Source organism: Diceros bicornis, chromosome 34 (assembly GCF_020826845.1).
Source record: "Diceros bicornis minor isolate mBicDic1 chromosome 34, mDicBic1.mat.cur, whole genome shotgun sequence".
NCBI classification, from domain to species: Eukaryota; Metazoa; Chordata; class Mammalia; order Perissodactyla; family Rhinocerotidae; genus Diceros; species Diceros bicornis.
In genome coordinates this window covers 20,008,569-20,036,129 of record NC_080773.1, presented here as the reverse complement: position 1 = coordinate 20,036,129, position 27,561 = coordinate 20,008,569, and the positions used below count along the sequence as shown (strand labels likewise).

At 51.5% G+C, this 27,561-nt stretch overlaps 1 protein-coding gene across 2 annotated transcripts in view; it reads left to right on the top strand.

Annotated features, from left to right (window-relative positions):
• SYMPK (symplekin scaffold protein) overlaps window positions 1-27,561 on the top strand; it is a 37,127-nt gene that overhangs the window by 4,056 nt on the left and 5,510 nt on the right. For both annotated transcript variants that reach the window (XM_058529613.1, XM_058529614.1), the window contains exons 4-22: window positions 1,174-1,227; window positions 1,321-1,394; window positions 4,566-4,692; window positions 5,380-5,629; window positions 6,930-7,100; window positions 8,384-8,623; window positions 12,278-12,432; window positions 14,820-14,970; window positions 16,069-16,273; window positions 17,157-17,307; window positions 18,614-18,849; window positions 19,910-19,991; window positions 20,230-20,343; window positions 21,408-21,555; window positions 22,548-22,708; window positions 24,227-24,335; window positions 24,655-24,755; window positions 25,392-25,482; window positions 26,746-26,847. In XM_058529613.1, the coding sequence (XP_058385596.1) occupies window positions 1,174-1,227; window positions 1,321-1,394; window positions 4,566-4,692; window positions 5,380-5,629; window positions 6,930-7,100; window positions 8,384-8,623; window positions 12,278-12,432; window positions 14,820-14,970; window positions 16,069-16,273; window positions 17,157-17,307; window positions 18,614-18,849; window positions 19,910-19,991; window positions 20,230-20,343; window positions 21,408-21,555; window positions 22,548-22,708; window positions 24,227-24,335; window positions 24,655-24,755; window positions 25,392-25,482; window positions 26,746-26,847 (2,722 nt within the window). The remainder of the gene's footprint in view (window positions 1-1,173; window positions 1,228-1,320; window positions 1,395-4,565; window positions 4,693-5,379; window positions 5,630-6,929; window positions 7,101-8,383; window positions 8,624-12,277; window positions 12,433-14,819; window positions 14,971-16,068; window positions 16,274-17,156; window positions 17,308-18,613; window positions 18,850-19,909; window positions 19,992-20,229; window positions 20,344-21,407; window positions 21,556-22,547; window positions 22,709-24,226; window positions 24,336-24,654; window positions 24,756-25,391; window positions 25,483-26,745; window positions 26,848-27,561) is intronic.

Sequence of the window (27,561 nt, the reverse complement as noted above, 5' to 3'; positions counted from 1 at the left end):
TCTGTGAGGCAGGGTAATTGCATTCCCATTTTATACAGAAAGAAGCCGAGTCTCAGAGCTTAAAAACTTAGTCCAGGGTCACTCAGCTAGGGGCTGGCTGAACCAGGACTTGAATGCTGGGTTCCAGGTGGAAATCCTATGCTCTTCATCCTTGTATTTCCTCTCTGCCAGGGTCCTGTCTGATGGGGAAGACAGGTCACTGGACAGTGAGGGCCCAGAGTAGGCAGGGCTGGCATGGAGGAGCCCATAGAGGGCTCCTGACCCAGCCTAGGGGGTGGGGAGTCAGGGAGGGCTTTCTGGAAGAGGGGACATCTGAGCTGAGACCTGGAGGATGAGGAGAGAAGCAGGCCAAGTAAGAGAGGGAGAGCATCTTGAGCAGAGGGCACACTAGCCTGTGCAAAGACAAAAGAAGACAAGGGGAATTGGGGGCCCTGGGTGTGGTTCAGAACAGGAGGCAGGTGGAGTTCAGAGGTTGCAGGGTCAGGTTGCCTGGGTGAGAACCTCGGTTCTGCTACTTGCTCAGCACGTGGCCTTGGGTTAGCCGACTCCACCTCAGCAGTAGAGCGGGGTACTGATAGGGCCTCCCTCGTGGGGTGGCTGTGAGGGCCATTCAACACCAGCACTGTGGGTCATAGGAGCCAGGCCTGTGCTGGCACTGGGCTTATCGGAGAATGTCTGTGGGAAGGGCTTATTCCAGAGAGCCTGGAGGGGCTCAGGAAGCAGCTTCTTACTGTCATAAAATGCTTTCTGAATTGTGGCAGTGTGAATGGGGCATAGAAGCAGGAGGAGAGTGGGGAGAATTGATGGGCAGGTGAAAGGAGACCCTCCTCAGGCAGGTGGGAGGCCTGCAGCCCTTCCCTCTTTCCTTTAGCCCACTTCTGTATCAGGGACCCATTATCCACCAGGACCTGCGCCTTGTAGAATTTTCTTATTGAAGCCTCTCAGCGGCCCTATGAGTTCGTCTTTAAGATCCCCATTTTATAGAACAGCAAACTGAGGCTCAGGGGAGCTGCTTGCCCAGGCCATGGGGCAGGGAGTGGCAGAGCCAAGATTTGAACTGAGTTTATCTGCTGCTGACCTCCATGCTATTTTCCCCTACACACTCCTGTCGGCACTGGTTAGACCCTGGTTTTATGAGTGTATTCCTCCTCCCCATCCCCAATCTCCTTCCAGGTTCAGGAGCTGATCATCAACAAAGATCCCACACTACTGGACAACTTCCTGGATGTGAGTGACCGACGGGAGAGTAGGAGTGTGGGTGTACGGTAAGGGGATGGATCCTGGTACAGCCCTGACCCACCTTTCTCCTGATGTTGGCAGGAAATCATCGCTTTCCAAGCAGACAAGTCGATTGAAGTGCGCAAGTTTGTCATCGGCTTCATCGAGGAGGCATGGTATGGGGCAGCGCAAGGAGCCCCTGGGCACACCCCTGGTGGAGTCGGTGGCGTCTTCAGCTCCTGGCCTGGCCCTGCCCTCCACTTCCCAGGCCCCTTCTCCCTGCCATGCACGCTGACTGCCCAGCAAATACTTAATAAGGTCAAAAGCTTGGGCTCATCCATGATTCCTCTACTTCCACACTTCACATCTGCATCATCAGTAAGGACTGTCGGCTCTACCTTCAGAATGTGAACGGCACCTGACCATTTTTTAGCCACTTCCCTTGCTATTTTGCTGGTCCAAACCATCGTTACCTCCTGCCTAGATGACTTCAGTGGCCTTCTGCATGGCTCCCCTACTTCTACTCTTTTTTGTTTAATTGAAGTGAAATTCACATGACATAAAATTAACTATTTTTCAGTGAACAATTCAGTGGCATTTAGCACATTCACAATATAGTTCCAAATCATTTTCATCCCCACAAAAGGTAATGCCGTATCCATTTTCTCCTTCCTCTCTCGGACACGGCAGCCAGAGAGTGAGCCTGCTAAAATGTAAATCAGGTGTGGGCACTCCCCACTCTCAGACCTCCACTGGCCCACTGTCTTACTTAGATTGAAATCCAGACTCCTCACCCTTGCCTCTTCTCTTGGCAGCCTGTCTGATCTTCACTCATGTCATCTGGCCTCCCTGTTGTTCCTCAAAAAACTGTTCTCCCTCAAAAAACTGTTCTTCACAGCCTCTCTGCTTCCTGTGCCTGCAAGGGATACTCACCCTCAGGAAGCCACCTGGCTCACTCCCTCACTTCCCTCTGGTCTTCCTCAGCGAGCCCTTCCTGGCCATGCCAGTACAGCCGCACACCTCTGGCACCCCATCTGCACCTTCCTTCTTTTTTCTTTTTCTTTTCTTTTTTTTTTTTTTTTTTTTTGTGAGGAGATCGGCCCTGTCCTAACATCTGCCAATCCTCCTCTTTTTTTTGCTGAGGAAGACTGGCCCTGGGCTAACATCCGTGCCCATCTTCCTCCACTTTATATGGGACACCACCACAGCATGGCTTGCCAAGCAGTGTGTTGGTGCGCACCCAGGATCCGAACTGGTGAACCCCGGGCCGCCGCAGCAGAGCGCGTGCACTTAACTGCTTGCGCCACCGGGCCAGCCCCCCCCTTTTTTTTTTTTGGTGAGGAAGATCATCCCTGAGCTAACATCCGATGCCAGTCCTCCTCTTTTTGCCGAGGAAGATTGACCCTGAGCTAACATCTGTGCTCATCTTCCTCTGCTTTATATGGGACACCGCCACAGCATGGCCTGACAAGCAGTGCATCAGTGCGAGCCCGGGATCTGAACCTGTGAACCCCAGGCCGCCACAGCGGAGCACGTGCGCTTAACTGCTGTGCCACCGGGCCGTCCCCTGCGCCTTCTTGATAGTGTTCTCACTAACTGGAAGTACCTTGATGCTTCTCTTCCCCACAAAAGTGTCAGCTCCATGGGGGCCGGGCTTTTCTGTCTTGGGACCCCTATATCTCAGTGCCTAGAACAGTGTTGGCACGTAGGAGGGGCTGAATATGTATTTGTTGAGCAAGGAGTGAATCATAATAGTAACCACGTGGAACGTTTATTCTGCCACACACTGTTAAGTCCTCTCCTCTGTTATCGCCTATCATCTTCACAGCAGCCTTGGGGATGGAGACTTTATTTCCCTTCGTTTGTGTACAGAAAGGGAAACTGAGGCTCAGAATGATCAAGTGACTAGCTCGAGCTGAGTCATTTGTTCATTAAACGTTTACTGGGTGCTTTGTGACTGGGAAGAAATGGAATAGCCCCTAGTTAGTGAATATTTTCTGTTTGTCAGGCACTGTGCCAAATGCTTGACCTACTTTGTTATTCGATCCTCAAAATAACACTATGGGTTAGTTGTTCAGCCCACTTAACTGAAAACAAAACTGTGACTCAGGGAGGTGAAGTGAGTTTCTTAAGGTCACAGAGTGAGTGTGTGACAGGGCTGGGATTTTTAACCCAAGTCCATAACACCATTGTCCAAATTCTCAATCTCCTCCTTTTACTGTGAGAATTTGTGGTAAGTTTTCTGAGTTTGCAAAGAAAACTATTTTTCAACAGATACGTACCCCATGCCTGCCGTGTGCCAAGCATTTGTGTCAGGCTGTAGGAATATAACTGCGTGAAAACAGATAGTGTTCCGGCCTTCATGTAGCTAACGGTTGAGTTTTATTTTTTTTCCTTGTGAGGAAGATTAATCCTTAGCTAACATCTGTTGCCAATCCTCTTCTTTATTTTTTTTTTGCTGAGGAAGGTTGGCCCTGGGCTAACATCCGTGCCCATCTTCCTCTACTTTATATGGGACGCCACCACAGCATGGCTTTATAAGCAGTGCATATGTCTGTGCCTGGGATCCGAACCTGCGAACCCCAGGCCACCGAAGCGGAGTGCATGAACTTAACCACTATACCACTGGGCTGGCCCCTGAGTTTCATATTTTTTGACTGATTAGCTTAATATTTAATTTCAGATTGTGACTGCTGTGAAAATTGTATTCGTGTTCTGAGCTCTAGGTTTGTCCTTGAATTTCTTTATTCATTGAACAAATATTTATTGAAGCCCTTTAATTCTTTCCTTCACCAAAAATGAGACTCTGCTAGTATTCAGACTGGAAAGGGTCCCCCCCTTTCAGAGCCCTCAGACTTAGGTAAACAAAAGTAGTGATTACATAAAGCAGAATGCTTCAAAGTAGTAAGGGCTAATGGTTATTGAATGCTTTCTACACGGTTCTAAGCACTTTACAAGTTTTGTTGCAATTTTCATAAGTTGTGAGGTATGTACTAGTCTAAATGAGAGGAAGTTACTATTCTAAAGGAGACAAAGTTACCTGCCCAGATTCACACACTTGTCTGGCTGTGCTGCACCCTATGTGAACAGCAGGGCCCTAAGAGAGCAAAAGAGTGGGGGTTGCAGGACCAGCCTAAACAGAGGGTTCAGGGGTGGCTCTCTCCTAAGGTGTCAAGTGTTGTTCTCAGCTTTCGATGTCCTGGCAAACAAGACAGGTGCCTCCCTGACTTTGCCCACCTCCGTTCCCATCTCCGGACACACCCTGATTTCCCTTTCCTCATGGACCCCATGCTCCCATCACCTGCCCGAAGACCACTTTGACCTTGCCCTTCTTCCTCCATCCCCAGCAAGCGGGACATTGAGTTATTGCTGAAACTGATCGCGAACCTCAACATGCTCTTGAGGGACGAGAATGTGAATGTGGTGAAGAAGGCCATCCTCACCATGACCCAGCTGTACAAGGTGGCCTTGCAGGTAAGCGCTCCTTCCCCACCTGGGACCTGACAGGTCTGTCTCATTTACAGACTCATTTGGTAGATTTCAAAACCAGAGTCAGATGAGATTCTTTATAGGCAAGATGTGCTGTTGATCTTTGGGAACAGACAGCAAGGGGATCTAATGTTGTCTAATGTTCAGGGAATCGTCATTAACCCATCCTTCCATCCATCCATGTATGCATTCAACAAACATTCCTGAATACCTCCTCTGTGATGCGGGTCCTGCCGTCCTGGTGCTCAGGGCCCCGTGAGGGAGACAGACGCTAATCAGAGAATCGCAGAAATATTAGTTATGGGCTGTAGTAAGTGCTCTGAGGAAAAGAACACTGTGGTGTGATGTTCTTTAGCATTAATTAAGTGAATGAATCCATTTACTCTGCCACCACCTTGTGAAGTTAGCTTTGTTATTCCTTTGTCTTCCTTAAGATTTGAGCCTTCATCACTCTGGGTTGTCACTGTGAATCTCATGAGGACAGGACCAGACCTGTCTCGGTCACCACTGGGTCCTGTCCCCAGCATCACCTAACACAGGGCCAGGGACAGAGTTGTAACTCAGTAAATGTTTCCCCACTGAATGTATTCGTCATCCTTATGCATCTCTGGGTAGTGGTGGAGTCTTGTCCCCATCTCTCTGTCTGTCCATCCCTCCCTGGCCCGCTCGCAGTGGATGGTGAAGTCACGTGTCATCAGCGAGCTCCAGGAGGCCTGCTGGGACATGGTGTCTGCCATGGCTGGGGACATCATCCTGCTCTTGGACTCTGACAATGACGGCATCCGCACCCATGCCATCAAGTTTGTGGAGGGCCTCATCGTCACCCTGTCGCCCCGCATGGCTGACTCGGAGGTGCCCCGACGCCAGGAGCATGACATCAGCCTGGACCGCATCCCTCGTGACCACCCCTACATCCAGTACAGTGAGTGCCGTTTGTCAGTCACTGCACCAGCCCCCTTTTTCCACCTCCTCCTCCTCCCTGCTGCTTTTTTTCTTGGTTTTTCATTTCTGGAGACAGTGTAATACCGTGGTTAAGAGCCCTGCTGCAAGGTTCAAATCCCAGCGTCACCACTTACTCCTTATGTGAACTTGGGCAAGTTCCTTCTCTCCAAACTTCATTTTCTTTTTGTAAAATGGATGTGATGGTAGTACCCCTTTCACGGCCTTGTAGTGAGGTCCCCTGAGGATGTGAGCACTTAGTAAATGCTAGCTAGTTTTATGGCTTTCTTTTTTTTTTTTTTTTTTTTGTGAGGAGGATCAGCCCTGAGCTAACATCCGTGCTAATCCTCCTCTTTGTGCTGAGGAAGACCGGCTCTGAGCTAACATCTATTGCCAATCCTCCTCCTTTTTTTTCCCCAAAGCCCCACTAGGTAGTTGTATGTCATAGTTGCACATCCTTCTAGTTGCTGTATGTGGGACGTGGCCTCAGCATGGCCGGAGAAGCGGTGCATCGGTGCGCGCCCGGGATCCGAACCTGGGCTGCCAGTAGCGGAGCATGAGCACTTAACTGCTAAGCCACAGGGCCGGCCCTTATGGCTTTCTTAATTGCAAATTATAGAAGTAGTACATGCACACTACTAAAGCGTCAAGCAGTAATACAGAGGGGTATAATGGGAAAACACCCCCTCCCCCAGTCCTGCTTCCCAGAGATAGATTCCACGCAGTATGTTGTTTCCTTCCAGACCTTTCTATGCAAAGAAAGTTATTTGTATGTTTATATTCATAGTTTCTGCATTTGTTGGCTTTTTGGTTTATAAAAAACAGGACCATGCTTTGTCTTTTCAGCAGGGGGGCATTAGAGTCTAGTGGGCTTGTGTTTGAATCTCTGCCCTACCATTGGGCAAGCAACCTATATTTAAAGTTATTTCTAGTTTTTCACTATTGCAAGTCCATGCTTTGAGCATCCTCATCACTAAATTTTTATACTCATTAATAGTCCATCTCAGGACTCATCTACCACTCAATTTTTGTGTTTTTTCAGCCATTCACAGCCATTCATGTATACATCGACAAAGAACTCAAAGTCCCTTGTACCAACACTCTCTTCGATCCAGTCCCCAAAAGTTAACCCTTAATGACTCTGGTGGATATCCTTCTTGACATTTTTTCTATACAAAAACATAATGAACAAAGGTCTCGCTCCTTTTGACCCCAAAGACTGCTCTCTCTGGAGGCATGGGAGAAAGGCTCCTACTAACTGGTTCTCTTCTTTCCCTCATTAGATGTGCTGTGGGAGGAGGGCAAGGCGGCCTTGGAGCAGCTGCTCAAGTTCATGGTGCACCCCGCCATCTCCTCCATCAACCTGACCACGGCGCTGGGCTCCCTTGCCAACATTGCCCGCCAGAGGCCCATGTTCATGTCTGAGGTGATCCAGGCCTACGAAACGCTGCACGGTAGGTTGGTCGCCTCCCCTTCCCCTCTCCACTGGCCAGTCTGCTCTTTCCTGAGGACATAGGAGCTAGGGAGTGGGCCCCTGAGGGATCCATCATCAGTCTAGTATGTGGTGGACACAGGGAAGGATCCTCTAGATCAGACAGGAGTCTCTCAGTTGTGTGTGACAGAAACCCGGTTCAAAACTGGCTTTAATATTGAGGTATGTGTGGGTGAAATGACATGATATTTGTGAAATACTTTAAAATATTCCAGCCTCCCCCCCACTGGCAGAAAAAGAAAAGCAGGGAGGATAGATGTGCCAAGATAAGCAAAATGTTGATGGGTACATGGTGATTCATTATACTGTTTTCTCTACTTTTGTGCATGTGTGAAAACTGAGAAGTCTGGGGCTGAGGCGTGAGTGTGTACAGATCATGGATCTCTCTCCATCTCTTGGCTCTGATTTTCTCCACATTGGCTTTGTTCTGTGTCTCCTTCCTTGGGGTAGCAAAGATGGGCCCCAATAGCCCCAGGCTTCCCTTCTGTCCACTGGGCAAGCCCAGGGGAAAAAGAGTGTCTCCTTCCTAGTCATTCCAGCAGAAGTCCCAAGGCTGATGCTCTTTGTTTCTGATTGGCCAAGAAGAGATTACGAGCCTATCTCTGACACAATCACAGTGGCCCAATCACAGTGGCCCAATCACAGTGGCCCAATCACAGTGGCTAAAGGATTGCATTGTTCTTACTGGCCCTGAGTCTCTTGCCCACTTGGACTGAGAATGGAACCTGGGAGGTTCCCTCAAAGGAGAATGGGAGTTTTGGCCGAGGAAGCGGGGAGGGATGCTGAGCCGGCAAAATTACAGGCATCCTCTTTTGCTGTGGGACAGGGGAGGCTCGCTCACCAAGGTGACTGTTAGACATTCGAAGGTCATTGTGGTGGCAGGGACCAATGATGAACTGTTGCAGCAGTTCACTCGGAACATTCTGGAAGTGAAGGTTGTGATTATAGCCTTCCCAGGGGAGGCATATTGGAATTTCCAGCCCAGAGATAGAGGGAGATGAGACTTGATGTTATTAAGAGGGAGGGTGAGTTTTCTCTTTGTGTTAAGGATGACTAATACTCACAGAGACCTCTCAAGGGTTTTAAGCATCTGCTTGTACAGGGGGACGGCCACACATTATATCTGAAGGAACTTTTCCAGGAGATGCCTGCAAGACCACTGCCCATTCTGCGCTTGGGAAGTGAGACTAGCAGGGCCCCATGAGCTCTGTCCACAGCATGAAGCTCTTGGGTCTTTCCTCACAGCCAACCTGCCCCCGACGCTGGCCAAGTCTCAGGTGAGCAGTGTGCGCAAGAATCTCAAGTTGCACCTGTTGAGTGTGCTGAAGCACCCGGCCTCCCTGGAGTTCCAGGCCCAGATCACCACCCTGCTAGTGGACCTGGGCACACCTCAGGCCGAGATCGCCCGCAACATGCCCAGCGGCAAGGACGCCCGCAAGCGGCCCCGAGACGACTCAGATTCCACGCTCAAGAAGATGAAGCTAGGTGAGCTGAGGAGCGGAGGCAGGCCTGGCAGGAGGTGGTGGCAAGAACTGACCACATTTCAAATGTTTTATTATTTGCATTACACTATAAGCTTAACTGATATTAATTAATATCATAAATTACATTATATAAATACGATGACCTATAACAAATGATAAAATAGAATTTTTTTTTTTTTTTTTTTGGTGAGGGAGATCAGCCCTGAGCTAACATCCGTGCTAATCCCCCTCTTTTTGCTGAGGAAGACCGGCTCTGAGCTAACATCTATTGCCAATCCTCCTCCTTTTTTTCTTCCCCAAAGCCCCAGTAGATAGTTGCATGTCATAGTTGCACATCTTTCTAGTTGCTGTATGTGGGACGCAGCCTCAGCATGGCCGGAGAAGCGGTGCGTCGATGCCCACCTGGGATCCGAACCCGGGCCGCCAGTAGCAGAGCGTGGCGCACTCAACCGCTAAGCCACGGGGCCGGCCCTAAAATAGAATTATTAAAGTATATAATATACTTAAAAATGTTTATGAGTTATTTAAATTATGCAGAAAGGAATAAAATGAAGATAGTCTCCCTCATCTCTCTCTTATCCTTCTCCCCAAAAGTCACCACTCCCCAATGTTAACACTTATGTTTTCTTTTGGAAATAATTCTCTCTTCCTTTGTTTCATTTATAAGTGGATTTTCTTTTTGAAGTAATTTCTTTTTTTTTTTTTTTTTTGTGAGGAAGATCACCCCTGAGCTAACATCCATGCTAATCCTCCTCTTTTTGCTGAGGAAGACCGGCTCTCAGCTAACATCTATTGCCAATCCTCCTCCTTTTTCTTCTCAAAGCCCCAGTGGATAGCTGTATGTCATAGTTGTACATCCTTCTAGTTGCTGTATGTGGGACGCGGCCTCAGCATGGCCAGAGAAGCAGTGCGTCGGTGCGCGCCCGGGATCCGAACCCAGGCTGCCAGCAGCGGAGCGCGTGCACTTAACCGCTAAGCCATGGGGCTGGCCCCTGAAGTAATTTCTTAATGGGTTGTATTATTTATCAATAGTGTCAACCATGGCAGCCTTCCTTACTCCAAAAGAAGTTTTTTAAATCACTCATGTTTGTGATGAGGACATTTATCAAAGAGTCTTTTTTTTTGTTTTTCATTTAAAAGAAATAAAGAATTTATTTTGCTGTAAGGAGTAAGGTAGAGATCTATTTTTTCCTCCTTAATTAAGCATACAAAGCAGAGTGTTCTGTACCTTAATTTATTTAGTAATCATCTGGGAGCTCTTTCTGTATCTGCACATAGAAATTGACTGCATCCTTTTAATGGTGGCACAATAGTCTAGTGCCCGGGGACCCCTATAACCAGTCCCCCGTTGGTGGACATTTCATTTGTGTCCATTTTTCTTAAATATAAAGATTGCTCTAGTATAACAGTCTTGCGCACATGTCCAGTTATAGGACAAATTCCAAGTAGTGGAATTGGTGAGGCAAAGGTTTTGTGCATTTAAGGTTCTGTTTTGCCCACCAATTTTATTTTTCTGTTTCTTTAAACTTTTTATTTTGAAATAATTTTGAACTTGCAGCCAACTTACAAGAATAGTATGGAAAACTCCTGTGTACCCTTCACAAGGCAGGGATCATACATTGCATTTACTTGTCATGAGCTTTAGTCTCCCAAATCAGTTCCTCAGCCTTCTCTGTTTCATGACCTTGACATAGTGAAGAGTCTAGGACAGCTGTTGGGTAGAATGGCCCTCCTTTTGGGTTTGTCTGGTCTTTTCTCCTGGTTGCATTCAGGCTCTGCACTTTTGGCAGGAACCCTGCAGAAGTGATGCCCTGACCTCCTCTGTGTGGTATCAGGAGGCACATGATGTCAGTTTGTCCCATTATTGGTGACGGGAACCTGAATCACTTGGTTGAGGTGGTGTCCACTAGGTTTCTCAAGTGTAAAGTACCCTTTTTCCCTTTGTAAATAATGAGTAAGCTGAGGGAGATACTTGAAGCTATGTAAAACACCTGTTTCTCTTCAGACTTTCCCCCAGTGGTTTTAGCATCCATTGCTGATTGTTCCCTGCATCTATTATTGCTATAATGGTTATGAAAAGCTTTCCTTCTACATTTATTAGTTGGCATTCTACTGTAAGGGAGCGCTTGCTTTTCTTCTCCCTACTTTATTATCAGTATGGACTTGTGGATTCCTCTTTATTCTCTGGGTTGTAATCCATTACTGTTGTTGTTCATTTTGTCACTCCAATTTCCTCATATTTAGCAGTGGGAGCCTTCGAGCTGGCTTCTGTGTCCCTTTAACGTGTCCCATAAGCTTTTTGAGCATTTCTTACTTTTCTGGCATAACAAGATGCTCTAGGTTCATCTTGTACTTTCCTTGCCCCAGCCCTAGAATCAGCCATTTCTCTGAGAAGCGCTGGTTTCTTTTAAGTAGAGGATAGTTTCAGAAATCAATGGCCACTGGATGTGCCCATTGCTAGTGGGTGCATTTAAATTTCTGACAGCCATTGCCAAACTGCTTTCCAAAAACCTGCACAATGTACACAGCCCTAGCAGTGTGTGAGTGCCAGTTACCACCTTCCTGCCAGCCCTGACATCCTGTAACCCCTCTGGGCATAAACAGTAGCCTGGGTTTAGATTTGCCTTCTTGTATGTGTTGGAGTCAGGCTGTGCATTGTTTAAATTTATTAGCCATTTGCATTTCTGTGAAGTACCCCTTCTGTTGGGTTGTTCGACCTTTTGTGATTGAATTGTATCCACCCTTGGTTAATGCAGGGTTTCTGCTCTTGTTACATGTGTTGTAGACTTTTTTAAAAGACTGCATGACATTTCATCATATTTTTGCCATAATCTACTTAAGTCATCACACTCTTGAACATTCCAAATGCTTTTCCACTTTTGTAAATACAGCTTTGAGGAATGTCTTTGTATATAAAGCTTTTTCTCTAAGGTTCAAGTTGTTAGTTTGTTTCCTTGAGCTAGAACCGCTGTGCTTGTATTCAACCAGCCTGTTACTGATGGAGATCATGTACCATTTCTCTGTATGGTCAGTGCCACAGTGACTTCTCTGTACGTTTTACCTTAGATATGTCTCTGAGGAAGTTTTTAGGGTGGATATCTAGAAGTAGAATTGCTGTGTCAAAAAGGGAGGGCACATTTAAAATTTTGTTCTACTGTCAAATTGCCCTTCCGAGAGGCCGTAGCAGTTTACATTTCCCCCATCCACACCTCTACTGACAACTGTCACTGCCAACCTTATTATTTTTTGTCAATCGTATAGGCAAAAATGCTATCCTATTAGGTTGTTTTTACATTTTCCTGATTCCTGATGAGGTTGCGCACTATTTCCAAAGATAGATTTTTAAACAATAAAACTCTGTGGGATTATTAGTTAACCTTTTTGTCTTCTTGGAGCTAGTGTGATGAGCTGGGCTGGTATGGCTTATTCCCATTTCCCAGATGAGGATAACTGAGGCCTAGAGCGAGGCAGGTAGTATCCTAGGGTCATGTGACACTTTGACAGCAGAGCCAAGGCTGCAGCCCAGGTCTTCGTCCACTGCACTGCTCCTGTTTGCTGAGGCTGCCTGGAGGCAGGGACCACCTAAGCTCCCTGGGAGGAGGGAGGGCCTGCTGCTCTCTCTAGAGCCAGCATCTTATCTCCGTCTCTCTCCCAGAGCCCAACCTGGGGGAAGATGATGAGGACAAGGACTTGGAACCAGGCCCGTCGGGGACCTCGAAGGCCTCAGCCCAGATCTCAGGCCAGTCGGACACAGACATCACTGCTGAGTTCCTCCAGCCTTTGCTGACGCCAGACAACGTGGCCAATCTGGTGAGGACGGGTGGGGGCTGTTTCCCACAGGCAGGGAGGAAGGCTCTCTAGTCCTTGCCCTGCCCCTCATTCCACTCTGTCCGCCTCTTATGGATGGCAGCAGTCCTGCCACACCTCTCTATTCGCAGTGTTGGAGGGATGTGGTCCAGTGGGCCCTCCTAACCTCTGATGAACCTCTTCTCTGATCTTTACTCCTTCAGGAGATCACCTGTCACCACTCAACAGTCTCTCTTTGGGCGGTCTGAGGCCCTGTCCAAACCCGCTCACTCTCGCTCTCTCCTTTCCCTTGAAGTGAGGTCTGTTAACTGGAGAGTGAACCCCACGAATTGTTGGCTAAGAAGTGTGAGACTGGCATTGGTGGGGTGGGATGGCCAGCGTTTTTCTCAGATTCTCAGAGACATTCTGCTCCAAGGTGGAAGAACCACTGGTTTGAGTGGGTTGGGGGTGGGGTCCTCACATCAGTCCTCTGGCTGTAGCAGCACCCAGACCTTTCCCCTGGGTGCTCATGGAGAGTGCTTTTCCCCATGCTCCACAGCAGTCCCCCTCAGCCTTCCTTCTCTCTGCCTAGAGGCTCCAAAGGGCTTAGTTGTTGGGTGAATGGAGCGGAATTTTTATCATGAGGGTGGCAAGGAGTTTTCTCTCCAACTCAGATCTCTTTGGTGAGCTCCAGGCCTGGACATGTGGCTGCCTCCTGCATCTTTCTCCCCTTGGGCATTCCACAGGCACCTCTGACTCAGCATGTCAACACTAAACTTGTGAAATTTCTCCCTGCACTCCTCTATGGGCCCCACGTATGTTTTTGGCACACCAGCCCCCCAGTTCCCAAGCCACAAACCCGGGAGTTAAGCTCTTTGCCTCCCCACAGCCCTGTCCAGCCCGCCCTTTTCGCCACTTGCTCCCTGACTCTGGCTTCCACTCTCCCTGCGGCAGCCGGAGGGATCTTTCTCAAGTACAGTCATGACGCTCGCCTGCTCAAATCCCTGCCATAGCTGTTTCCTTCGGGATAACATTTAAATCCAGCTTGCCTCAGGCCCTGTCTGATTTGGCTTCCATTAGCTCTTTGCACCTTGTCTGTCCTCATCACACTCTGGGACATTGTCCTTTTCAGATGATTGGTGTGAAGTTGTTCATTGGGCTCGTCTACTTTTATAACACCTGTCTCTGTAGCGATGTGCCGCTTTCTGTCCCAAAACTGTCTCCTTACTCTTTTCTTTGGTTCTGTCTTCCCATAGATTTGCTAGTTTTCAGTCATTTCAAAGAACTGGTACTTAAGTTTTATTGATATTCTTTTGTAACCTTTTGTTTTATTTCTGTTGTCTTTATTTCTTTCCTGCTACTTTCTGTGACTGTTTTTCCCCAAAGTTTTAAGTCAAATGCTTGGCTTATTAGTTTTCAGTCTTCTTTCCCAACGTAAACATTTAAAGATCTGATTTTCCATTTCAGTACCATTTTTGCTGCATCCTACACATGTTGATTTGTAGTTATTTCATTGTCTTTCTGTTCTAATTATCTTCTTATTTACAGTATGCATTTAAACTTCCAAGGATGTAGGGAGTTTGAAATCATCTTTTGTTACCAATTCCTGACAGATATGGATGTGCTCTGTTAGGATACTGATTTTTTTTTTTTTTTTTTTTATTGTGAGGAAGATCAGCCCTGAGCTAACATCCATGCCAGTCCTCCTCTTTTTTGCTGAGGAAGACCGGCTCTGAGCTAACATCTATTGCCCATCTTCCTCCTTTTTCCCCCCCGACCCCAAAGCCCCAGTAGATAGTTGTATGTCATAGTTGCACATCCTTCTAGTTGCTGTATGTGGGACGCGGCCTCAGCATGGCCGGAGAAGCAGTGCGTTGGTGCGCGCCCGGGATCCAAACCCGGGCCGCCAGTAGCGGAGCGCGCGCACTTAACCACTAAGCCATGGGCCGGCCCCAGGATACTGATTTTTTAAGTCAATATTAAGTCCATATTACACCCTTCATTGAACCTCCTTCCACTCTCTGGGCAGGGCACCTGCTCTGCTGCCTCTTAGCCTTCCCCCATGCTGTTCCTGTACCTGAAATACGTACCCCCTCCCACTGCAAGATTTCACCCTGTGCCAGGCTGATTCCTGCCCTCCTCTCCGTTCTCAACCCCGGTGCACTGCCCCAGGAGCCAGAGCCGTCCCTGGCCCTCCCGACGTGTCTCAGGGCACTCTTTACTTTCCTCTCTGTGTACCACACTGCGTCGTTACTCGTTTTCTCTCTGACTTCCCCTGGAGTCTGAGCTCCACAGGAGCGGGCCTGGGTCTGTCTTAGTCACAGCCATTTCCCCAGTGTTGGCCTGGGCGTGGAACAAACGCTTGTTGAATCAGTGAGTAAGGAAAGCCTCCTCTTCCTGGGCGACCACAGGTCCTCATCAGCATGGTGTACCTGCCTGAGGCCATGCCCGCCTCCTTCCAAGCCATCTACACCCCGGTGGAGTCAGCAGGCACCGAAGCCCAGATCAAGCACCTGGCTCGGCTCATGGCCACACAGATGACGGCCGCAGGACTGGGGCCAGGTGAGTGTCACGTGGAGATGACCCGGACCAGGGGTTGGCGGTGTGGCTGCTGGGTTCTCCTTACTGGAAGAGCACCTCCTCGTGGTGGTGCAAATGAAAATCATGTGAGATCTTAGGTGTAAATAATTACAGGTCTCATAGATATATTGAGTGCTCAATATTTTCAGCCCCTGGGTTTGAAATCCAACAGACCTAGGTTTGAGGTCTGAGTTGAGCCAGACTGCCTCAGCCACTTAATAGCTCTGTGACTTTGGTCAAATTACTTACTCTCTCTGAGCCTCAGGTGGTTTCCCATTTTAACAGTACTATTGAGGTATAAATTACGTACAGTGAAACACACAACTCTTAAGTGTACACTTAGTGTATTTTCACAAAGTGAACACACCAGTGTAACCACCACCCAGGTGGAGATGCAGACCATTTCCACCACTCTAGAAAGTTCCTCCTTGCTCCTTTCCGGTCAACACTCAATGGCAGCCCACCTCCAGAGACAACCGCTGTTCTGATTTCTGTCTCCATAGATTAGTTTTTCCTAGTCTTGAACTTCATATAAATGGGATCATAGCGAGTCTGGCTCCTTTTGCTCAGCATAAGTTTTTGAGATTCATCCATGTTGTCATGTGAACCAATCGTTTATTTTTTATTGCTCTGTAGTATTCCCTTATGTGAATAGGCCATTTGTTTATCCACGCTTTGGACCTGTGGGTTTCCAGTTTTTGGCCATTGTGAATAAAGCTGCTGCGAACGTTTATATACAAGTGTTTTGATGCCCTCCTTATCTCGTGTGCGTACCAAGGAGTGGAATTGCTGGGTCACGGGTTGGGGTATGTCCAGTGCTATTACAAACTGCTCATTAGCTTGCCAGAGTGGCTGTACCATTTGGTATTCCCATCAGCAGTGAATGGCATTTCTAATTTGAGCCTCAGTTGTTGTAGTGCAAAACGGGGTAAAAAGCATACCTGCTCCAGAAAGGTGATTTGCAGATTTAAATGAGTTTTGTGTGTACACAGCTTAGAATAGAGCCAGGTACACAGGAGGTCCTTGGATGGGAGCAGGTGGGTCTAGCATGCATGGAGCCGTTTGCTGCCTCCCTCTCAGGCGTGGAGCAGACCAAACAGTGCAAGGAGGAGCCCAAGGAGGAGAAGGTGGTGAAGCCAGAGAGTGTCCTGATCAAGCGACGCCTGTCAGCCCAGGGCCAGGCCATTTCGGTGGTGGGCTCCCTGAGCTCCATGTCCACTCTGGAGGAGGAGGCGCCCCAGGCCAAGAGGAGGCCAGAGCCCATCATCCCCGTCACGCAGCCCCGGTGAGTCCCCTTGCAGGTGCTGGCACAGGACTGGGGACCTGGTTCTTGGTGCATGTGTGAGAGAGAGAGACAGACAAAGACATAAACAGAAGTAGGTCTAGACGAGGGTCTGTCTGACTCCAGAGTCAATGCCACAACCACTAAGCCTTAGTTGTGTTCTTTTACATAACAACAAAAAGGCCCCTTTACTTATTATGCCTAAGATTGGGATGATAGTATCTTTCTCTTTAAGGATCAAGGGAGAATTAAGTGAGTTCGTGGTGATGGTTAGATAATTAAACTAGGTAACTCTTGGGAGTGAGAGTGATCATGATGTAAAGCATTTAGCCTGATTCCTAACATGTAGTAAGTGCTACTGGCTGTTACCATCATCATCCTCATTATTACCTCCCTCACAGACCACAGAATCCAGCCAGTCCCAGCCCCAGCCCCAACCAAGGCTTGCTAACAGGGCTATGCCTGATCTGCTGCTCCTCCAAGCTCTCTGTTCCCCTCGCTCCCTCCTCCAGTCACACTGGCCTCTTGGTATTCTTTGAACAACCAAGCGGGTCCCCATTTGAAGGCCTTTGTACTTCCTGTTCTCTGCCTGGAAAGTTCATCGCCCAGATATTTGTGCATCTTGTCCCCTCGTTTCCTTCAGATCTCCACTCACACGTTGCCTCCTCATAGAAGCCTTCCTTGAGACACCCTTTACAAAAACAGAATAGCGTCCTCTTCCTTCTCAACACCCTGTGCCCTGCCGTGCCTCAGAGTCGCAGGGGAGTTAGAGATGCACATGGGGGGTGTCTCTGTATGGCCTGGGGTGGGGAGAGTCACCAGTGGGCCTGGGCTCCAGAAAAGATGTTCTGATTCACTGTGTCCCTGTCCCTACTCCCCCATGTAGGCTGGCGGGCGCCGGTGGGCGCAAGAAAATCTTCCGTCTGAGCGATGTGCTGAAGCCCCTGACCGACGCCCAGGTTGAGGCCATGAAGCTGGGCGCTGTGAAGCGGATCTTGCGGGCTGAGAAGGCCGTGGCCTGCAGCGGGGCGGCCCAGGTGTGCCCCTACCCCCTAGCCTGTCCTCCCTGGCTCCAGATCCCAGCTCTGCTGCACACCAGCCACAGGGCCTAGGGCCAGCCACTTCTCCAAGCCTCACATCTGTCCTCCATAAAGCAGAGACAGTAGCAGCAGCTCCACACAGCTGATGAGGAGGGAGAATGCATGGACATGCATGTTCTCTTACTCAGCACAGGGCTGACTGCAAGGAAGAGCCCCACACGTGAGGGCTGCTGTTGGGCTCTTTCTTCTTTGTGGTTAACATTATTCTTATTATTTAGATTCAGACATACCTGGTTTAAATCCTAATTCTGCCACTTGCTGGCGTTGTAACCTCAGTCAAGTAACTTTTTTTTCCTATTTTTTGAAGTAGATTTTTAATTAGCATAGCAAGTAGTGTATGAACATACTATGTTAAAAAATATTTCCAGGGGGGCGGGGTCTGGCCTGGTGGCACAAGCGGTTAAGTGCATGCGCTCCGCTGCGGCAGCCTAGAGTTCGCAGGTTCGGATCCCGGGCACGCACCAACTCACTGCTTGTGAAGCCATGCTGTGGCGGCGTCCCATATAAAGTAGAGGAAGATGGGCACGGATGTTAGCCCAGGGCCAATCTTCCTCAGTAAAAAAAGAGGAAGATTGGCATCAGATGTCAGCTCAGGGCTGATCTTCCTCACAAAAAAAAAAAAAAGTGTCCAGGGGCCGGCCTGGTGGCATAGCGGTTAAGTGCGCGCACTCCGCTTTGGCGGACCTAGGGTTTGCGGGTTCAGATCCTGGGCGCGCACCAATGCACCGCTTGTCAAGCCATGCTGTGGTGGCATCCCATATAAAGTAGAGGAAGATGGGCATAGATGTTAGCCCAGGGCCAATCTTCTTCAGCAAAAAGAGGAGGATTGGCAACAGATGTTAGCTCAGGGCTGGTCTTCCTCACAAAAAAACGTATATATATTTCCAGGCCATAGTGGTACCATAAGTCTTCTTTGGCCCCCACCTGCATCCCACCCCTCCCCAGAGGTGACCAATGTACAAATTAGCAAAATCCTTCAAGATCTTTTCATGTGCACTGAAGTGTGTAGATAATACTCCTAGAAACTCATAGTTTTATTCTGTGATGATCTTTTTTCTCCCTTTTCAATTTTTTTCACACAAACGGGACCTACAGATCATAAGTTTCTTCAGCTGCCTTCCTCACGTAACACCGGGTCTGCGCTGGGGGTCCCTGAGCCCGGGCAGGAGGAGTTGTAAGGCACGATTGTGGGGTGTCGGGGATCACCCCTCTTCACACCGACACGTGCTCACTCTCCTGTCAGGTGCGCATAAAGATCCTGGCCAGCCTGGTGACACAGTTTGACTCGGGCCTGAAGGCCGAGGTCCTGTCCTTCATCCTGGAGGACGTGCGGGCCCGCCTGGACCTGGCCTTCGCCTGGCTCTACCAGGAGTACAACGCCTACCTGGCAGCTGGTGCCTCGGGTACCCTGGACAAGTACGAGGACTGCCTCATCCGCCTGCTCTCCGGCCTGCAGGAGAAGCCGGACCAGAAGGATGGGTGAGGGGCAGCCCTGCACCCTCCTGTCCCCAGCGGTCTCCCTCCCGCGTCTGCCTTTCCTTTCTGGTTTCTGACCACCTTCCTCTTCATCACCACCTGAGTCAGTTCTCCACATGCCCATCCCTTCTCTCCCACTCTGGAGTTACCAACAAATAGCTTTGGTGTGGGCTCTGGGTCCCGCGCCCTGGGCTTGTTCCCAGCTCTGCTGCTTGCTCTCTGACTGACCTGGGGCACTCGCCTCTGGGCCTCCATCTTCTCATCTGTAAATAACAGTACCTGCCTCATAGGCTTGTTCTGGAGGTTGACTTCTCTCCATCCCCATCTCTTGCCTGAATCTGTAGCTTCCGCCTTGTTCTCATCCTCCAGCTTATCTATCCATTCTCCACACAGCAGCCGGGTGACATTTTATAATGTAAATCCTGTCTCGTTACTTCCCCACTAGAAACTTTCCTTGGGTCTCCATTGCTCTTGGGATAAAATGTAGCCTCCTTACTATACCCTATGAGACCTTGTGTAATCCAATCCTTACCCACCTCTTTAGCCTCTTTTTCTGCCCCTCTGCTCCTCACCGCCCCCAAACTTTACCCACACTGGCTTTCTGTCTGTTTCTCGAACATGCAGAGTTTAAGGTTTGGCACCTACTGTTCTCTCTGCCTGGAATGCTCTCCTGCCCACTCTTTGCATGGCTGACTCGTTCTCATCCACCAGCATAGATTCAGTTGTTACCTCAAAGTGGCCTTTTGTGGCCAACACATCTAAAACAGCAAGCCCCTTCCCACCACCGATTATTCCCTCCCATTGCTGTATTAAGTGAGTGAAGTTAGGAATCCCTGTTTGACAAAGGAGAAACTGAGTTTCCAAGACGTAAGGTCTCTGCCCAGGTCGCCCAGCTGCAGTGTTTGCACCCTGCTCTGTTCACCTCTGCAGCTCTGGAACCAGGGGGTGAGGGAGCCACCTGTGAGGGAGGCCCTGGCAGCTGTCGGCTCCCACCATTCAGCGGGACTGGGAAGCCAGGCGGCCTCTCCTCTGCAGCCTTTCCCCGTCCCTCCCTCTCTGGCAGAATCTTCACCAAGGTTGTGCTGGAGGCGCCGCTGATCACCGAGAGTGCCCTGGAGGTGATTCGCAAGTACTGCGAGGATGAGGTGAGGATGGGCTCTGTCCCCAGCCTCACGGTGCAGGCAGGAGCCCTGCTTGCTGCAGCCTGTGGCAGGGGGACAGGGCCCTGCCTTGCGGGGTCTGAGGGCACACAGCCTAGACCTTGTGGCGGTGGGGTCTGTGAGGGACTAGGCCCTCTGTGCAGTACCAGATCTGAGCAGGCAGGGAGACGTCCCAAAGGCACCCTGCAGGTGGATTGAGCTCTGGTCCCTCCTCCTGCCGCAGAGTCGCACCTACCTGGGCATGTCCACTCTTCGAGACCTGATCTTCAAGCGCCCGTCCCGCCAGTTCCAGTACCTGCATGTCCTGCTCGACCTCAGCTCCCATGAGAAGGACAAGGTGATCCCCCACCACCCTCCACTGGGCTCCGCTCAGTCCTTGCTCTGTCCTGAGTAACCAGCTCAGCCTCTTCCACATGGCCCTACGTATTCCTCTCTGGGCCTAATGCCTTTCTTGCAACAGTTTTTTGGTGGTTGTTTTTCCATGTTTGATGGCACGAAGCTGCTTAGAATATACACACATGTATACCCTCACCCTCCCAGGAAGGGCAGTCCCATTCTCGCTCTTATTCCTGTGGGTTGGTGAGCCCCTCTTAAGGCCTGGCGCTATGCTGGGACCTGAGGGGTGCTGACCAGGGGAGGAGCCAATGTGACCTGTCAGCAGGCAGTGAGGACACAGTGTGCTCAGTGCCGGGAGGAGAGCCATGCCTGCGGCTATGGGAGCCCTGGGAAGGGGCCTGCCCTCTCTGATGGGAGGATGGGCAGGGAGGGGCTTTAAGGAAGGCTTCTGGAGGAGGGGACGTGTGAGCCGAGACCTGAGATCTGAGTAAATGGGTGTGCTCTGGATAGAGGAGCATGTGTGCATGTGTGGTGGACAGGCCCTTGACCCACCCCTGCTCCAGCCTTTCACCAGCTCCTTTCCTGGTGTTGTGTGTCTGTTCGTTCAGCAGACCCTCACTACACACACTCGCTTGGCTCTGTGGTGCTCTTGGGGACAAAGCAGTGCCCAAGACCAGCCCCTGTCCTTATGGTTCCCAGTAGGGGATGTCTCAGTGAAACAGGATATAGCCTGTGACAGGCATTCCAGGCATTGGAACCTTTGGTGTCAAGTCTCAAAGCCAGGGAGAACGCTGTCACTTTTGAGGAGCTGAGGAAAGCTCATCTGGGTGGAGTGTAGCAGGCAAGGCAAGAAAGGATAAGAGGTGGGGCAGAGCAGTGGACGGGGAGGTGATGCAGGGCCCTGAATTGGGCGGGAAACCTCTCCTGAGCTGGTGGCCAGCCTTGGGCACAGGTAACTCAGCTGGGCTGGGCCTTTCTCAGGCTTGGGCTTGTTTTCACACTGGTGCTGCCAAGCTCAGGACGGCTGTCCCCCCCTCCACCATCTTGCCCCCACTCTCTCCTCAGGTACGTTCCCAGGCCCTGCTGTTCATCAAGCGCATGTACGAGAAGGAGCAGCTGCGAGAGTACGTGGAGAAATTTGCCCTCAACTACCTGCAGCTCTTGGTCCACCCCAACCCGCCGTCTGTGCTGTTTGGAGCCGACAAGGACACAGGTTCGGTGCAGGTTCCTCAGATGCGTATTGAGCACCTGCTGTGTCCCGGGCTTTGGGCCAGGCCCTGGGAACAGAGCTGGATCGAAGCCGAGCCCTGCCCAGCCTACTGGGGAAGAGCAAACCAGACAGTAATAACCAGAACCAGCAGGCCTGGGACGGCGAAAACAGGGGCCCAGAGGGGCACCTGACCTAGCCTGAGGGGTCAGGGAGAGTGTCCTGGAGGAGGGGACAAGGAGAGCTAGCCATTGATGGGGCCTAGGAAGGGCCAGGCAGGATCATCGCAGGCCTGTTCCCTCAGCAGAGCCCTGCGTCCCCCGGAATTACAGATGGGGAGACCTGAGCCCCAAGGGAATGGTCCATTAAATTGGAAGGGTCAGGCTGTGGCAGGAAGCACAGGGCCTTCTGGGAGCACAAGAGCACTGGCTCAGCCTGGGTCCTGGGAAAGCTTCCCAAGAGAGGCACTGGCTGTGTGAGACCCAGAGGATGAGGAGGTACAAAAAGAGGAGTTGGGCAGTGGCATTCCAGGCAGAGGAGCAGCACGTGCAAAGGCCTTGAAGTGGGGGCCCTGGAGGGACTGTCACAAGTGGGGTGTGACCAGAGCACAGAGCCCCAGGGACAGGGGCTGCCCTGAGCCTGGCCTCGCGTGTAGAACAAGGCGAGGAGCTGGGGATTTGTCCCTAGGGCACGGGGCAGTTGTGGGAGCACTGAGCAGGAGAGGGGCAGAGTCAGAACTGCACTTTGGAAAGACCCCTCTGGCTGCCCCGTGGATCGGTGGTCAGAAGAGATGAGACAGGCATTCAGTGCCGAGGCTTCTAAAAGGAGAGCAGTCTTGGTCCCACCGTGTTTCCCTGATGGTTGGCTTCCTGCCCCAGAACAATTTGCTTCCCAGGCCCAGCTCCCTTCTGTGCCCACCCCGAAAGAAGGGACAGGTGTTGTTGGGGAGGGAATTGAAGGGGAGTGGGCCAGCCTGATCCGCCCCCCTGCCCTCCCAGAGGTGGCGGCGCCCTGGACCGAGGAGACAGTAAAGCAGTGTCTGTACCTCTACCTGGCCCTCCTGCCTCAGAACCACAAGCTGATCCACGAGCTGGCAGCCGTGTACACTGAGGCCATCGCTGACATCAAGCGGACAGTGCTGAGGGTCATCGAACAGCCGGTGAGGCCCCTGAGCCCACCAGGCTCTGCCCAGCCATGGGCAGGGCTGAGTCCCCAACTCTAGCCCTTCCCCCAGTACCTCCACCTTGGCATGTGCTGAGCACTAACGGTTGTCATCCCGGGCTGAGAGGCTCTGTAGCTTGCAGGTGGCCCGCACGTCCATCTGCTCATGAGAAGACAACAGGGGAGAGGGCCCACAGTTAAGAGCCTAGAGGTAGACACACCTGGTTTCACATTCTTTCTGCCTGTCACTTTCTCACTGTGCGAACTTGCACCCCTGCCGTAAAAATGGGGAAAATCATTCGGTCCCCTAAACTTGTTGCAGGGATTCCGTGAACTCGAGCACGTGAACATCTGTGTCCCTGTGATCATCTATGAGCTGGCTTTCCCCTGCCCTCCTGACGGGAATCTCTGGTTGTCATAAGTCCCTCCTACTCCTCTCTCTGGAGCTACAGGTCACCCACATGAGAAGCAACTCAGTTGCAGACTGGCACCTAAAATTCAGAATGTCTGCCCTTGCGATTTGCAGCTGGATTTGAAACTGCTTTTTTATATCTCTGTCCCTGATATATTTTTATTATGGAAAATTCCCAAGATAAAAGGAGAGAGTATGGTATGTTCATTCCCACATACCTGCCACTCAGATTCAATGGTGTCCTTACCTGTGACGTGGGTATAATAGGCTCATTGTGAGGAGGAAGCAGATTCTTCTCCCCGTTTTCAAGGTGAGCCCACTGGGCTGTGAGCTTCCCGAGGGCAGAGACTGTGAGTTCCACTCATAACTGTAAATGTTTATCGGGCAAAGGAAGGTATGAAGCCCTGAAGCTTGGCCCTCTGCTTCCTGCATTTGGGGCTCATGGGGGCAGGTGCAGAAGCAGCGGTGGGTCGAGCCCTGATCTACCAGGCAGCCAAGCTGGGGCGCTGGCAGTCACAGAAGGGGGTGGGCAGGCGTCACTGATGCCTGAAGCCAGCAAAGTCCTCCGAGGAATTGAAGGACAGGTTGGGCATTAGGGTCAGCTTAGGTCAGAGGCAGCAGAGAGAAAAGGCAGGGCCTGCAAGTAGGAAGCAGTACTGGTGAAGGCTCAGGAGCTGCCGTGAGTCTGTGTCTGCGTGAGGTTGGATGGAAGAGACCAACGTGCTTCTGCCCCACCCCTCTCCCACCTTCCCCAGGTTTCCCCCAGCTCTCTGAACCCTGTCACCAGTTCTTTTTTTACCCCCAGTTTTATTGAGGTATAATTAACATATAACATGGTATTAGTTTGAGGTGTACAATATAATGATGTATATTGTGAAATGATTACCATAAGTTTAGTTAACATCCATCACCTTACATAGTTACCATTGTTTTTCTAGTGATGAAAACTTTTAAGATTTACTCTCTCTGTCATCAGTTCTTACCCCAGCATCCCCCCAGCCACCCTGCCCCCAACACCTGGGCCTCCCGGAGCTCTCACTCTGGGCCCCCTTGTCCTCCCCTCATCGCCCAGGCCTTCCCTGTCATCCTTTTCTCTATTTCTAGATCCGAGGAATGGGCATGAACTCGCCAGAGCTGCTCCTGCTGGTGGAAAATTGCCCCAAGGGGGCAGAGACACTGGTCACACGGTGTCTGCACAGCCTCACAGACAAAGGTGCCCTCCCCAGAGACCCCCACCTTTCATCCTTTTCCTCCATCACCCAGGCCTTCCCCACTCCCCCTTCCCAGACCTGGGGATCAGAGCTACTGGGTCCCCAGATGGTTGGACCTCTTGTGGGTCTCTCTCCATCCTTGGGCGTCAGTTTCTCCGTCTGGAACAGTGTGTTGCTAACTGCATTTGAGAAACCAAGGGCCAAGGATTCCCGCCCTGAGATGGAGTTGTCCCTTTCCTGCTCCACACCCACCACCATTTCTCCCCGCTCTCGGAGCTCAGCCCACTGCCCCAACACTCCTGCTTGTTCTTCTACCTGCAGTCCCACCCTCCCCAGAGCTGGTGAAGCGGGTCCGGGATCTCTACCACAAGCGACTACCAGACGTCCGCTTCCTCATCCCTGTGCTCAATGGGCTGGAGAAGGTATGCCCGCTGCCCCCACTGACGAGGACGGGGCAGGGCGGGGGCTTAGGAGCACATTCCAGGACTTAGATCAGAAATCAGTCTCAGCTCTGCCTCGTCCTCCTACGTGCCCTCAAGCAAGCCACTTCCCCTCTCAGAGCCTTGGTTTCCTCCTCCATCAATTGAGGATCACAGTGACACACACCTGCCCAAGACTGCCCTGAGGCCTAAATGAAACCACAGAGGCAGCACTGTTCCAGTGCATAGGAAGCACCTCCCCTTGAGCTTGCGCTTCCCCTGCCCGGGTCTTGTTCCTAATGACCTGGGGGCCCTTGGGTGAGCCCCATCTCCTCATGGGTAAAGAGGGGACGATGGTAACGCTCTCCACTTGCAGGGGGCGTGGGCGAGCTGGCCCAGGGGGTATGTGACATGGAGGGGCTCAGATGGGGAGTGATGCGGCTGGGGCTGGGCGAGGCCCGGCGGGTGAGGGAGGAAGCTCGGCTCTGAGGGACGGGGGGGGGGGGGGGGGGGGGGGGGGGGGGGGGAAGCATCGCAGGTGCTGGTAAGGCCGGAGCTGCCCCTCACCTCTGCAGGGCGGCTTGTCTGGAGGGGAGGGGAGGGGAGTATCTGACCTCCTCCCCTGCCCTCCCCCTGTAGAAGGAAGTGATCCAGGCCCTGCCAAAGCTCATCAAACTCAACCCCATCGTGGTGAAAGAGGTCTTCAACCGTCTGCTGGGCACCCAGCATGGTAGGTGATGTGCTCCCCTCCCCACCAGGGGCCAGCTCCGCCCTGGCCCGCAGTTTCCCTTCCCTTGGCTCCCTGTGTCCCAGCTCCCCCAGGAGGCCCCGCCTCAGGTGGCTGGACAGGAGGAAGGAGTCCCGGACGTGAGGTGTGGAATGCTGGGGGAGGCTGTGCGATGCCACCTTTAGGGAGAAAGGGGCTCACCCTGCTCCCTGGGGCCACCATCCAGACTTGGCGATATCTGAACATCTGCCCCAAAGCTCCCAGGCCACCCACCTGTGACATTTGGATGATGGTTTCACCACTGCAGGGGCAAAATGCGGAGTTGGGCTCTGACCCTCTCTAAGTGTCTTCCCTTCTAGGAGCCAACTACTCCCATCTCCCTCAGGCATGGGCTCCACTCCTGCCCTTCCTCAGCTCTTCCTGAACCCCTCCAGCTGTGGGGAGGGACATTTGTTTTGACATGGTCAAAAAGAAACAAAGTAAAACTTTCAACTTAGAAAAACTACCAGGGGAGGTAGGATGGATTCCTGGCCCCTCACCGCAGGGGTGCAGCTAGGGTGGGAGTGGAGGCTGTCTGTTCCACACAGAACTGGTGATTTAAACACACACACACACACACACACACACACAGGCCCCTCACCGCAGGGGTGCAGCTAGGGTGGGAGTGGAGGCTGTCTGTTCCACACAGAACTGGTGATTTAAACACACACGCACGCACACACACACACACACACACACACACACACACGTCTAGGACCCTCACAACAGCACTGGCTGAGCTGTCTTCCCGTGCCGCCTCCGCTGCAGCCTTCAGTCTGAGCACTGTTTGCAGGTGCCCAGCCTGTCCTGTCCAGCAAATGCCCGTGACCCGTGCTGGGGTCAGTGCTGGGGACCTGGCGATGAGCTCGTCCTGCCCTGCCCTCATGGGTGCACAGCCCAGTGGGGGAGAGAACTGGCTGAACCACACTCAGGTGTTGCCCTAAGGAGGGTAGGAACCCAGTGTAGGGGAGGAGAGCGAGATGAAGGCCTCCAGTGGTGAGCGAAAGCTTCCCAGAGCGGGTGGCTTTCCAGCTGCTGCCTCATTCAGTCCCCTCTCTTTGTGTTCTAAGTCCCCTCCTTCCCTTACTCCAGCCCCTTGTCCCCCAATCCCATGGAAGCACAGGGCACTTTGTCTTCACTCCCAGCTCCCTCAGTCTAGGAGGGACCCATCTCTTCACTTAGGCTTCCCTGCTATCTCCTCCCCGATCCCCATTCCACCCGCTGCAGGTGAAGGGAACTCGGCCTTGTCTCCCCTGAACCCTGGAGAGCTTCTGATCGCATTACACAACATCGACTCAGTGAAGTGTGACATGAAGTCCATCATCAAAGGTGAGGCGCTCCCCCCACCCCCCTTACGTGGCCTGGCTGCTGTGGACCCGGGGAAGAACCTCTGTCACCCACATGCCCCCGCTGGAATCTGCCAAGTCGGAGATTGTGCCACCTGCAGCCCCACCTCAAAGTTCCAGATACCCACCCTCATTCCTTTCCCTCCCTCCTCCTCTGCTTCCTTCCTCCTTCTGTCTAAGGGACTGATGTGCTGCTGTGCACCGATGCAGAGTAGTCCTCAAGAAAGGTGGGGAGCCCCTCCCTCCCCAGCCCCAGCCCGAGGGACAAAAAGGAAGCAGAGCCCACAGCTGAGCAGGGGCCAGAGGCACAGCCGGCAGAGCAGAGGGAGTGCGCCAGGCAGTTGCTGGACCAGGAGTAGATGCTGGGTCCAGTCTGGGCCCAAGTTGAGGCCGGAGAGCATATCCCCAGGGTGGGGGGTTTGGTGACAAACTAGCCAGCTCACCACAATCAGCGGTTTCGCAATAGCCGCTGTCACTTTACCGAGACTTCCTCTGAGCCAGGCTTTCCTAAGTGCCTTTCAGGCCAGCCTGCCAATCTGCACTGCCCGTTGCCTGGTGAGTGTGCTGACTTCCATTCTGTAGATGGAAAATGGAGGTTTCAGAGAGGTTAAGTAGCTTGCTCAGGGCCACACAGAAGCTAAGTGGCGCAGTGTGAAAAACAGAATCTGAAGCCGGGTGGACCCAAGTTGGAATCCTG